The sequence below is a fragment of the Panthera pardus genome, unplaced genomic scaffold (assembly GCF_024362965.1).
Source record: "Panthera pardus isolate Hobbes unplaced genomic scaffold, ASM2436296v1 HiC_scaffold_17, whole genome shotgun sequence".
Taxonomy (NCBI): Eukaryota; Metazoa; Chordata; class Mammalia; order Carnivora; family Felidae; genus Panthera; species Panthera pardus.
The window spans coordinates 41610630-41623759 of record NW_026526732.1 but is presented as its reverse complement, the minus strand read 5'-3'; the positions used below and the strand labels follow the sequence as shown (position 1 = coordinate 41623759).

The 13130-nt window shown below is 35.2% G+C and overlaps 1 protein-coding gene across 6 annotated transcripts in view; it reads left to right on the top strand.

The window, feature by feature from the left end:
* The window catches only part of HSF2 (heat shock transcription factor 2), a 40929-nt gene that overhangs the window by 23654 nt on the left and 4145 nt on the right, over positions 1 to 13130 (top strand). For 2 of the 6 annotated variants that reach the window (XM_019418229.2, XM_053904530.1), the window contains exons 7-13: positions 304 to 391; positions 2149 to 2297; positions 2745 to 2984; positions 3271 to 3376; positions 8051 to 8104; positions 11117 to 11201; positions 11659 to 12668. In XM_019418229.2, the coding sequence (XP_019273774.1) occupies positions 304 to 391; positions 2149 to 2297; positions 2745 to 2984; positions 3271 to 3376; positions 8051 to 8104; positions 11117 to 11201; positions 11659 to 11951 (1015 nt within the window). In that variant the 3' untranslated portion in view covers positions 11952 to 12668. Of the gene's footprint in view, positions 1 to 303; positions 392 to 2148; positions 2298 to 2744; positions 2985 to 3270; positions 3377 to 8050; positions 8105 to 11116; positions 11202 to 11658; positions 12669 to 13130 lie in introns of those variants that run through there. The other 4 variants (XM_053904531.1, XM_053904532.1, XM_019418230.2 and 1 more) reach the window with 4 other exon arrangements.

Below are 13130 nucleotides of genomic sequence, written 5' to 3'. Positions count from 1 at the left end.
GGGGCAGAGAGAGAAGGAAACCCAGAATCTGAAGCAGGCTCCAGGCTCCGAGCTGTCAGCACAGCACTCTACGTGGGGCTCAAACCCATGAACTGCAAGATCATGACCTGAGCCAAAGTTGGATGCTTAAGAGACTGAGCCATCCAGGCACCCCAGATGTGACCGTTTTAAGAGTTCATTGTGTATGATTAACAAATCTCTTATTAAAGTGTGTATGTTCATGTGAGGGTAAATTATTAGAAGAATTTAAATTTCATGTTATGTTTGCTTCACTGAATTTCATGAATATCTTCTGATTTTCAGGCCTCTACTTCTAAATACTAATGGAGCCCAAAAGAAGAATCTGTTTCAACATATAGTCAAAGAACCAGCTGATAATCACCATCATAAAGTAATTTTTTGGTTAAATTCTACTTTATATTTGTTATTTCAAGCCAAGTTTTATTGTAGCAGTATTTCATTCAGAGTTTAGTGAATAATAATCTGTGTGCTTATCCTCCAGCTTATTAAATCATGACATTTTTAATTTTTTGCTTTAGATTTTAAGAAATAAACCATTGTAAATATAGTTGTCTAGTTTGCCTGTTCCCAGGTTTGTTTTTCACCTTTTCTTCAGGCTCGCCTAGATAATCACTGTCTTGAATTAGAATTTATCATCACCTTCGTCATTATATGTGTGACTTCTTGAACAATATTTGGTATTATTTTGCATGTATCTAAACTTTATATAAATTACATATAATTTTGCACATATCTTTTTGCATTGTAACTTTTTTCACTTGGTTTTTCTTTTGGAGATTTATTAAACATTTAGTTAATCTCAACTATTATATTAATTGAATATTATATAATGTAATTATGCATTCATCCATTGGTTATTTTAAGTTTCCAGTTTTTATTATAAATTGCATAGACTAGACCTTTTAGTCTAGCAATTTCAAAACGTGTTTCTGTTTACCTTTATCTTTGTCATGGGCTCTCTGGATCATTTGTTGTTTGTCAAACTTACACATTGGCAAATCAGTCTAGCTCAGAGTCTGGACTTTTTTTTAATATCTGATTTTCATTGTTACTTTCAAATCTTGGAATTCTAAATACTGCTTTAGATTTATTAATGTACCAAGATTTTTTTCTTGAGCAAACCATAATTAACATCTGGTTCTTCCCACCACTATTTCTAAATAAATAAACCTAACTGTTGTGTTTTTAGAATTAAAGACTCAACGTAATGGATGACGATTAAAAAAAAAAAATTTTTTTTAATGTTTATTTTTGAGAGAGGGAAAAGAGACAGCTTGAGTGGGGGAACGGCAGAGAGAGAGGGGGACACAGAATCTGAAGCAGGCTCCAGGCTCTGAACTGTCAGTGCAAGAGCCCAATGCGGGGCTCGAACTCACAGACCTTGAGATCATGACCTGAGCTGAAGTTGGACACTTAACCGACTGAGCCACCCAGGCGCCCCTAGATGACGATTTTTTAATTTACCTAGATTTATGTATTTTTAAGTACTTTACATCTTTTGCCTCTGATTTATCTACTGTTGAAATTTACAGATTTTTGCATATGATAATGACTTTAGTTTGCTTTAGAGAACTGAATGTATTTTTATTAAGTACCTATGATCTGAATATATCTGTAGCTGAATAAAAAAATTGTTGCTGAAAACAGGCTGACATTTAACTGTGGAATAGCTGAAATGTTTTTTTTTCCTATTAATGAAAGCATTTAATAAGAATAAACCATAAGTCAAATAGAGTAGCTGATAAAATAATCCTCATCAGCACAGTGGTCATCTGGTTATGCTTGAAATTCCTGGTGAAGTCTTAGGACTTTTTTTTTTTTTTTAACCCTTTGGATATAAAAAAAATACTGTAAAATTTGAAGATCTTTCCATAGAATCATTCGGAGGCATGTCACCTTCAAGAATTCTTACAGTAAAAGAAATAGTTAAGTAGATGAAGTAACACACTTCATACCTCTGTGAATTGGTGCTAATAACAATTAGTATATAAGTCCCATCAGGGCAGACAGCATAACTGTTTTGCTTACCATTGTGTATCCTTAGTTAGCACTTTTTAAATAGTATGCTGTTTGGTAGTCAGTATAATTTCAAATTTTGATATATATTGTCTCCGTGATTTTTTTTAGGTTCCACATAGTAGGACTGAAGGTTTAAAGCCAAGGGAGCGGATTTCAGATGACATCATTATTTATGATGTAACTGATGATAATGCAGATGAAGAAAATATCCCTGTTATTCCAGAAACTAATGAGGATGTTATATCTGATCCCTCCAAGTAAGGAGATTATGAAGTAAAATTTGTGAAAATATTGGTTACTTTTCTTATCAGAAAGCTAAATTCAAAACCACTTTATTCTGTGAAAAACTATTGTCTGACTCATATCTGGAAAAAGCCAAATTATTTAACCACATACTCTCCTCTCAGCAAAGACTCCCAACAAAAAGTAATGAGAATTCTCATTTTTTCCTCTCAGCAAAAACTCCCAACAAAAAGTAATGAGAATTCTCATTTTTTAATTGTGGAGTTAAATGTCTTTAATTGATCCTTTTTTGTGGTTTTGTATCATATGATAAATCAATATTTGTGATTAAGCTACTCAAGAAACTTAAGCCTTTTGATACATGTTTTGGAGAGAAAGTTTTCATGAAGAATGAATGGACAGAATGGATTTGTTGAATTTGTTTGAAAATGTGATTGTTTCTTTCTTACATCCTGATATAGCTGTAGCCAGTACCCTGATATTGTCATTGTTGAAGATGACAATGAAGATGAGTATGCACCTGTCATTCAGAGTGGAGATCAGAATGAACCAGCTAGAGAATCCCTAAGTTCAGGCAGTGATGGCACCAGCCCTCTCATGTCTAGTGCTGTCCAGCTAAATGGCTCATCTAGTCTGACCACAGAAGATCCTGTGACCATGATGGATTCCATTTTAAATGATAACATCAATCTTTTGGGAAAGTAAGTGTTAACCTAGATATTGTATGAGCTTATTTGCTTTCATTGTTTACTTCACATGTTCTGTTTCTCTTTTGGCGATCTTTCTTTTACATTATGAACCCATATAATCTATCTTGTTTTGGCCACGGCTGACCTCTGCAAATGTTATTTTGAAAGGATTTAATCATCCCAAGAGTGTCTTGGGATTTTCTTGGCAGTTCTGTAATGAGACACCCCTGTAATGTAATTTAATGTGAAACAAGGAAATCTAATATTTGATATATTTTTTAATCTTTTTCTCCCTTAGGGTTGAGCTGTTGGATTATCTTGACAGTATTGATTGCAGCTTAGAGGACTTCCAAGCCATGCTGTCAGGAAGACAGTTTAGCATAGACCCAGATCTCCTGGTTGATGTAGGTACTTTGAATAATCTTTGCTGTACTGGAAGTTTGTGTATTTATGTGTATGGTGTTAAAATAATACATCATTTTCTTGTATTCTACACTGTCTTTGCATTTTCTTTTTTAAATGAATGATTTTGTTAATCAGAAACAATAAACAGATGGATTCAGGATGATGAAGGAGGGTGATCAGCAATTACTACACATTTCTGAGTAACAGTTCAATTAATCCTCCTATAACAATGTATCAACTCTGTTCAATGGTACTACTAAATCCAGGTCTTCTCTAGACTTGCCGTGTTTTGTTTTGCTCTAGAACAAATTGTCACTGAAGAGAAATGGGTGGATATTTAGTCGTAGAATTACTTAGCCAGGAAACAGTATGGAGATACTTCTTAATACTTTGGGAATTAGTATTTTCCACTGAAGTGGATAATATTTTATTATATTTGCTATAGTTTTTAAAATTTTTATGCCCTAAGTCCTAAGGTTATCCTGCAATCCCCACCACCTTCTACATGAACTGACTCCAGTGTTGTCTGGACTGTGAATCCTTATCTACCATTTCTGGCATTAACTAACTACCTTTCTTCCCTTTTGCTCCTACCATTCCTCTCTTACATGGCTTGGTTCCATCCAGATGAATATTGTTCTCTTCCTTATTTCTGTTTTCTGTTGTGAATATGTTTCTCTATCCTGAAAAGTTTGTTGCTCGCTTATTTATTTATTTATTTATTTATTTATTTTGCATTTTTTTGCCTTAAAATGCAGCTTCTCTCCATCAAGATATTTTTCAGTCTTGTCCTTTTAAGGGCTTCTCAGTGAGGCTAAAAGGAATTAATTCTTTCTTATCTTTCAGTCTTATTAATTCACCACCTTACTCTTCTGCTTCTCATCAGGTTTTGTCAATATCCATGATTTGATTATCCTTTCCGAATCATCAGTATATCACAGGATGGATTTCACTTTCTTTGAAGATTTCCTTTCCATACTGATCTGTGTTACCATCTTACATGAATTCAACATCCATGTTAATGACCTATTTTAATTTGTTAATAGTAATTTGACAGCCCTTTATTCAGTTTGTCTTTGTCCCCACTCTAATCCAAGGACCTTTTTAGAATGTCCCTTAGATCATAAGAAAATAAAATCTCATTATTCTGACCCTCTACAAATACTTGCAATCTTCCATTAGATTATTGTTTTTTTTTTAAATTTTTTTTAGCATTTATTTATTTTTGAGAGACAGGGCATGAGCAGGGGAGGAGCAGAGAGAGAGGGAGACACAATCCAAAGTAGGCTTCAGGGTCTGAGCTGTCTGCACAGAGCCAGACACAGGGCTCGAACTCACAAACCGTGAGATCATGACCTGAGCCAAAGTCAGACACTTAACCAACTGAGCCACCCAGGTGCCCCTACAATTAGATTATTTTAATTTAACCTTGGAACACTTACCACATTTGTCCTCAAGACCTTGTCTGGCCAACTTTTCCTATTCACAGAGGATAATCATCATGCCCTCGTTCTCTCATAAGCTGTGGAATCTCATCTTTTTTCTTCATAAAGGAAGTGCTTTCTTTCTCTTTAAAGCCTATTTGTATACCTGCCCTCTGCCTCTGTTTTTCTAGCTCTGCCTTTGATCTTTCCCATCTCTCTTCAGTAGGTTCAGATCTTCTCCATCTTAAACATTTTGATGTGTTGCTCTGTTCATTTACCATTCTACTTCTCTAAGTCTTTCACTACAGAGTTTTAGAAATGAATGGCTGGTGGTATTTGGTACTTCTTTTTTTACTCTGTATTTCTTTTGAAACTCTGTATTGTCTTGCTTATTTACTCTAAGCCTGTGCTTCCTTGGTTTAACCGTAATGAGTGGCTGTGTTTTTGTTTTTGTTTTTTAAATCAGGCCATTGGGGGAGTAGGTTTGTTTTGAATCAGATGGATTTGGGTTCCATTTAGCTTATGTCACTTAGTAGCTATGGTATTAACCTTGGGAAAGCTCACCTCTCTTGCCCAGTTTCCCCATCTGTTAAATGTGGCTAATGCCTAACACGAAGAACTCTTTTGGGGATTATAAATAATTAATCACATTAACACTAGTGATTTTTGACAATGGAACTTTTTCTGTTGATTTTAGAGGCACTGGATTTTTTTTTTTTTTTCTCTTTGTCTTCCTAGCTATTTTCTGGTTACTCAAAGAGCTTTTCTTTTCCCTATTGTTTTCTACTTGTGAGTATTCCCCAAGGTACCATTCTTTTATCTTTTTATTTGTTCTATGTCTCTTCTTTTTCTATCCTTTCTCTGTGAAGGGATTATGGTTTGTGAGATTGCTCTCAAATTTATACCTCAAGTTCTTAATATTTTTTTAAAGTAAACTGCTTGAATTCTAATTCCATGCCTTTGAAATCATCAGTTAAGATCTTGCCTTAGATTATTTCTGTTTAATACCAAACTTTTCTTTATTCTCCAAACTAGCTACACTTCTCAGCTTTTTTTTTTTTTTTTTAAATTTCTTAATGTTTATGTATGATTTTGAGAGAGAGAGAGCATGAGCATGGAGGGGCAGAGAGAGAGGGAGACACAGAATCTGAAGCAGGCTCCAGGCTCTGAGCTGTCAGCACAGAGCCCGACGCCACCTTGAACTCACGGACTACGAGATCGTGACCTGAGCCAAAGTCGGATGCTTAACTGACTGAGCTACCCAGGTGCCCCCAGCTTTATTTTCTATGGTGGTATCAGACTTCTCTTTACTCATCCAGGAATGGTAATCACTGAGTCATCTTGGTTTCCTTACCTCTGTCTTATTGTTCACCAGGTCCTCAAGTATTTTCAAAAATAGCACTCAAAAATCATTCTTACTTTGTATTTCTACTGTTGCCTCTCTCATCCAAGACTTTCATTGTTTCCTCCTTGAATCTCATGCTGTATTATAGAAATCCACCCATAGGTTACCTTGTTCTCTGAGGTGGCAGAGATGGTAAGGACATGAATAGATATGCTGAGGAACTCAGGTTCTCTGCAGAGTTCAGTTCTGAGTGGCCCAGTGTGGAGTGTCAGCAAGAGAGGCCTGGAATTAGGATTCAACCAGCTGTGTCACTGCTCCTCCTACATGATTTACTTTTTTCTGCTTCACACTGTGCATCTGCTGGGGATACATGAAGGTATCCCTGATTTAATGGGTGAGTAGGGCAAAGGAGTGAGGAGCTTATACTCTCAGATGCCACTCTCAATAGAGACAAAATCTGTTCAATCTCAGAGGCAGTGACAAGCTGAACTTGACAGAGATTTGCAGTTATTTACAGTTATCTACTCTTAAGGATCCGAGTCTCATCCTTTTCATGGATCAGTAGGTAGTAAGAAAGGGGAAAAAGTTAACAAAAGGAAGAACTGGGGACATTTTTAGGGCTATCATGAATGTGGAACTTAAGGAGAGGAATCACTGTCTAGAGAGGGTGGAGGAGGGATCTGTCTGCAGTCTCTCTGCATTTCAGTTTATCCTTTGAACCGTTGGTGTGTTCATTCTCCAAAAATGCTTTAATCACTGTGTGTCATTTCTGAGGCCTTTTCCAAGGCTATTATTGCTGACAGAATGTGGTCTTGTCCACTGACTGGCCTTGTTCTACTTTTTGAACTTACTACATACAACTTACTATTCAACTCAGAACTTCTGTGTTATTTGGACTGGTCATCTTGTCTATTTCTAGAACTTACCCCACAGCCATTCCTTCTTCTCTGTTATTGCTAATCTGTAACAGATTATTCTTCCCTCCATTCTCTTCTTTCCAAATCCTAACTATTCTTCAGGGACTGATATGTGTTGGATAGCTTCATAAAGACTTTTTGTTTCATCTTGCATGTGTGTGTCTGCGCATGCGTGCGCTCACATGTGATTTTCTCCTTTCTCTTTTTAGTACTTTTGATCCCCAGTATCTATTACTATTATTATACTGAATTAAATCTGATCATATGTTGCTGTTTGATATTGTTCTTGTCTTTTAGATTGTAAGCTCCCAGAGAGCAGGAATAGTGTCTTCATTGTGTATTCTTCATGATGTCAGTTATTTCATAGATGCTCAATAAATCCTTGTGGAATGAATGACTTTGAAGCTTATGACTTAAAAGCTTTGTCTGTAAACTGGCTGGATTGAGGAGTGCAGTAAGCAGTGGTCTTAGCATTTACATCTTCTGTTACTAGGTGAGGTGAAAAGAACTGACAAGTAGGTATGCCATTTGGTCAGAGGGCTGCATTTGAGGCGTAATTTAGGAGGCACTGTCAGAGCAGATTCTATAAATTTCTCACATAATTAGCTGGTAGTCAGTAAAGGCTTACTGTCTGGGCAAGGAACTCAGTCCTGGGTGCCAGTTAAAGCCAAAAGCATTTAGAAAGAAAATAATAAAGGAGATGGAGGAGAGGGAAAGTGGGGCAAAACACCATTTGTCTTTAAGTGATTTACTCCACTGTTTTATGGAGAAATTCTTAAAACATCTTGCATGGGCTAGCTTGCTCTGCTTTTGTATGTTTTTCCTTCTGCTTTCCTGCTTTTCTCTTTCATACTTGTTTTACTGTATGAAAACTTCTTAGTGCAGGAGCTACATCTCTTCACCCAACGTGGCTGTATAGAAATTTTGAACACACAGTTCTTTTTTAATATTTTTTAAACTTATCATCTTTCTTGTTTGGTCTTTCAGCTTTTCACTAGTTCTGTGCAGATGAATCCCACAGATTACATCAATAATACAAAAGTAAGTTTTAATTCATGTTGCTCAGGACCCTTAGCTGTAAGAATCTGAAAAGAAAAAGTCCTAGTAAGTAGAGAGCAATATCACTCCCAGTTACAAAAAACTCATTTTATATTCTTACCCTAATATGTGTGAACAAGATAGTAAAATTCTAGATGAAAAAATAGCTTTTGGTTATGGGGTGAGTCATTGCCCAATTCTTTAGGCACTTGTGTGATAAACTACTAATATGAAGTCAGCCTTCAAGGTACTGGGAGATCAACTGAACTTGGCATGTTCAGGTGTATCACTGAAATAAATAATTAAAATATTTTTTTATGTTTTATGTGCTTCAGTTTACATTCTTATTCTTTCTATGAATAGCTTCTCAGCAATTTTTATTGAAAATTTACTGGTACTGATATTTTTAAATAAGTTCCTTTTTATTAGCATGCAGTAAAAGCTCAGGGATTTGAACTAATTTGTACTAATTGTACGTAAGGAAAGTTAAACAATGAAGTGTGGATTTTGGACTATTTTTTTTTTAAGTGATGGTTTTTGTTATTAGACTTATAGGAACTCCAGTTGGGATTAGCAGATGTTACCTGAAATTCTTCAGAACTTGTTTTTAATGAGTAATAAGGACAATTTGAAGTTGTTAAGAGCAGATGATTAGAATCATTCTTTTACTTTGTTTATAGCTTATTGTCTTAAATAGGTATATACTCTATTTATCTTGTTTTTTACCAAACTCTTCAGTCCCATTTTTTACTGAATACAAAGGCGTAAATCAAGTCCCCTGAAATGTATATAAATTCTAGATTAGCAGAATCAAAATTTAGTTTGATTCTTGTTCCTTGTAGTCTAAAAATGAACACATATCAAATAAATGTAAGTGATTAGAGTCAGAGAGTAGAATTTAAAAAAATCTTTTTGTTTTATTTTATATTTGAAAGAGAGAGACAGAGCACAAGTGGGAGAGGGGCTGATAGAGGGAGACACAGAATCCGAGGCAGGCTCCAGGCTTCAAGCTGCCAGCACAGAGCCCGATGGTGGGGTTCAAACTCACGAACTGCGAAATCATGACCTGAGCCAAAGTCAGATGCTTAACCAACTGAGCCACCCAGGTGCCCCAGAGAGTAGAATTTTTCTGATCAATGTCATGTGTGAGGATAGCCTGACCAGATTTTCTATGTATTCAAATTATATATTATAGCCTGGGTAACTTAGAGTTGAAAGAATTTGTGAATTTTTGAAGTAGAAAGTTGATTATACGTTCAGTATTTGGATTTTTATCTGGGGTTGGCATACTTTTGTAAAGGCCATTTGGTAAATATTTTCAGTTTTGCAGGTCATATGTTCTCTGTCACAACTACTCAATACTGTAATTATAGTGCAACAGCAGCATCAGACAATACAGAAAAGAATGAGTGTGGCTGTGCTTCAGTAAATTTTTATTTACAAAAACAGGCAGCATGCTGATATGGCATGTGGACCACAGTTTGCCTGGATTTATACTGTAAGGTTCTCTGGATCACCTCAACACTGGGTTTCAGTAAATATGATACTGTGAAACGTTAGATCTTAAGGGGGAATGAACCCATATTATGCATTCATTTAGTGAATGTGCTGCACTGTTTATTGATTGCTAGACATTGAGTCATTCTTTCTTCCTGGATTATCCTCTTTATTCCAAAAACAATAGTTTAAATACAGTTCTCAGATATAGCAGTTAAACAGCAAATTGCATACAGCTCTGTAGTACTATAGAAAAATTAGAGAATAACTTTTCATTATAGTTCTAAAATCTAATTATTGTTTTCAAATAATTGGCACATTCCCTTGCTCATGACAGGTATTTTATTGACATAGATTACACACTCTTTCCTAATAAATCAGGATACTTGTACTCCTCAGTAGAGCAATCTAAGTGGCCACTACTAATGAACAAGAATTTGTATAGGACTTGAAACCCATTTGTCATCCTGGTTCTCATGTTTTAGAGTAACAAAACATGAGAACCAGGATGACAAATGGGTTTCAAATGGCATCCTTGGAAACTACTTTTTAAAAAGTAAAAAACAAAGATGGTATTTTTGCATTACTGTTTATTTATTGTGATTGCTAAATGAGAAATATTTTTATGTTCCTTTTTCGGAAGGTTTAGTTTTATTATATGTTGGGGCCATTCTTATGTCTGAATCCTGGAAACTTGTACTGCTTCATTTTATGATGAATATCAGGAGAATTATAGGAATTAGTATGTTTTTTACACCATATGTACTGAACCAGCATGCAAGTGTCTGGGACTTACAGCTATTCAGGAAAAATTGTGAACCACTGCACCTCAGTTTGAACATCGTGGAAAAGAGCATTGAAGAACTAAACAACATTAAAGTTTTAATCCCCCTTTACAATCAGATGTGAGGAGAGAAGACAATGGTTGAAAGAAGCAATTTAAATAACAAAAGAACTGAAAGAGTCTCAAAAAGGAAATGAAGCAATTTCACCTCAACTTTGAGGCTTCCAATTATAGAGATCTATAGTTTTTAAGGATATCATCATGTCATCCTGAGCTACTTACTCTAAATATGTTCAGTTATGCTAAATATTCTGTTTGTGAGTGAAATGAGTAATAACATTTTTAATCAAAACTGCTTAAGATGAGTTTGTTTAAAGAATTATCTCTTAATTAGTTTGAAACCAGCCATCTTTGATTCATTCCCTTGACATTCATTCCCTTTGATTCATTTTACCCTTGACAAATTCTGTCTGTTCTGTTGAAATGTCCCCTCTTTTCATACTTACTGTCATTCTAGTTCAGGTTCTTTGTTTCATCCACTTGATGACAGCAATAGTTTTTTTAACCAGTGTTGTTACCTGTTGAGATCTCTTTCTCTAGTTCCTCTTTTCTGGTGCTCCCTGATCCCATATATTTCAGATAATGTATTCACATACGGTTCTTTATTTTATGCTATATTTTAGGACTACATAAAATATGAAACAAGTATTTTTATATGGTTTTTTCTCTTTTAGTCTGAGAATAAAGGATTAGAAACTACCAAGAACAATGTAGTTCAGCCAGTTTCAGAAGAGGGAAGAAAATCTAAACCCAAAACAGGTAGGTATAAATGTAGTATTAGTTTTTTCCAGATTTTTAAAATTAAAAGTCTTACATAGAAACTAATAGGAATATTTCTGAGTATGGAAAGTCTGGCCATACTTAACAGTTGAACACAGAATGTACTGTTCTCAATTCTGTGCATAATGTATCAAGGTTTCAGCAGATAGAGAAAATTAAATTGGTGAGGTAATAGTTCTTTAAGTCTTTTTTTTTTTTTTTTTATTTAACTTTAGGACAACTGAAAGAATTCTCATATTGTAATTGTTGAATAAAAGACTTAACCTTTCTGACTAGTACATTTTTAAATTTACTGGCATAAAGTGTCGGATTTCTTGTTTGGATATATAAGGGTAGTTGATTGCATATATGCACATCTGTTTTTATTTTTTCCACCTTCAGCTTGGACTCTGTATAAGCTGGTGATAAAAGAGCATTTTTCTAATCTTTATTATAGATAAGCAGCTTATCCAGTACACTGCCTTTCCACTTCTTGCATTCCTCGATGGGAACCCTGCTTCTACTGTTGAACAGGGGAGTACAGCATCATCAGAAGTTATGTCCTCTGTAGATAAACCCATAGAAGTTGATGAGCTTCTGGATAGCAGCCTAGATCCAGAGCCAACCCAAAGTAAGCTTGTTCGCCTGGAGCCATTGACTGAAGCCGAAGCTAGTGAAGCCACACTGTTTTATTTATGTGAACTTGCTCCTGCACCTCTGGATAGTGATATGCCACTTTTAGATAGTTAAATCCCCAAGAAGTGGACTCTACATGTATATATTCATCAAAATGATGAACTATTTATTTTAAAGTATCATTTGGTACTTTTTTTTTGTAAATTGCTTTGTTTTGTTTAATCAGATACTGTGGAATCAAAAGCACCTTTTGCTTTTCTCACACACTCTTGCAAAGCTTTCAGATGTTACTCAGCTACATAGGTACACAAGATTTAATGCACATTGTTGGTATATCTCTAAGTTGGATTCAAATGGCCATTTTTCTCCAGTTATAGTAAATTGGATTTCTTTTTTACATATATACCCATTAACCCCAGTTAAACTTTTTTGTTTGTTTTACTTGTTTGATGCTGTCTGTTTGCATTGAGTGTAAGTCACTAGAACTAATGGTAGAACTCTTAAAGCTTTGTCTGTTCCAGTTACTTTTACTAAATATTTTTCACTTGGCTTATTTTTAAAAACTGGGAACATAAAGTGCCTGTATCTTGTAAAACTTCATTTGTCTCTCTTGTTCAGAGAAGTTCATTCATGTTCAACAGGAAAGGCAAAGTATACTTGAGTGCTTGCTGTCAGATATGGCTCCAGCTTCATATACATAGAAAGAAGGGAATGGGATGGCATCAACCCCATCCATCTCGTTGGACTAGTTTTAAGTAAAAGTTTTCTGATTTGTTTGTGTTTTTTTTGAACCATACTATTTAGTAAAATAAATATAATGAATGTTGCGTACTAGTGTCTGTTATGTGTCTTCTTTAGAGGTGACACCCACATGTAGAAATTTTTCTTTTTTATAGGAAGTAGATAGACTTAAATTGTAAACTGTCTGTTGTCCATTATTGAGTCACACCAAGATCTTTGTGCCTCATCTCAAAAGATAGGCTATTTGCAACAGGGAAGGAATATAAGGTCTCTAAACTTAATGTGTTTTAAAGTTCTTTATTAAATTATACTGGCTTGCTTTCTATATTTCTAATAAAGAACTGAGAGAAGTATGCCTCTCATTGTCCCAAATGAGGTAAGAACATTATCACTGGGTGCCACCCAAAGAAAGGCCTATAATTTTTGCCCCTAGGGAAGACGAAACAGTTAAGTCACTTTCTCCCTTTAGATCTGTCGTTCAGGAGATTAATGCAAGACCAGGACACCTCTTTTATCAAGTTGAATTCCACCTTCAGGCAGAGGGCTGGAAAT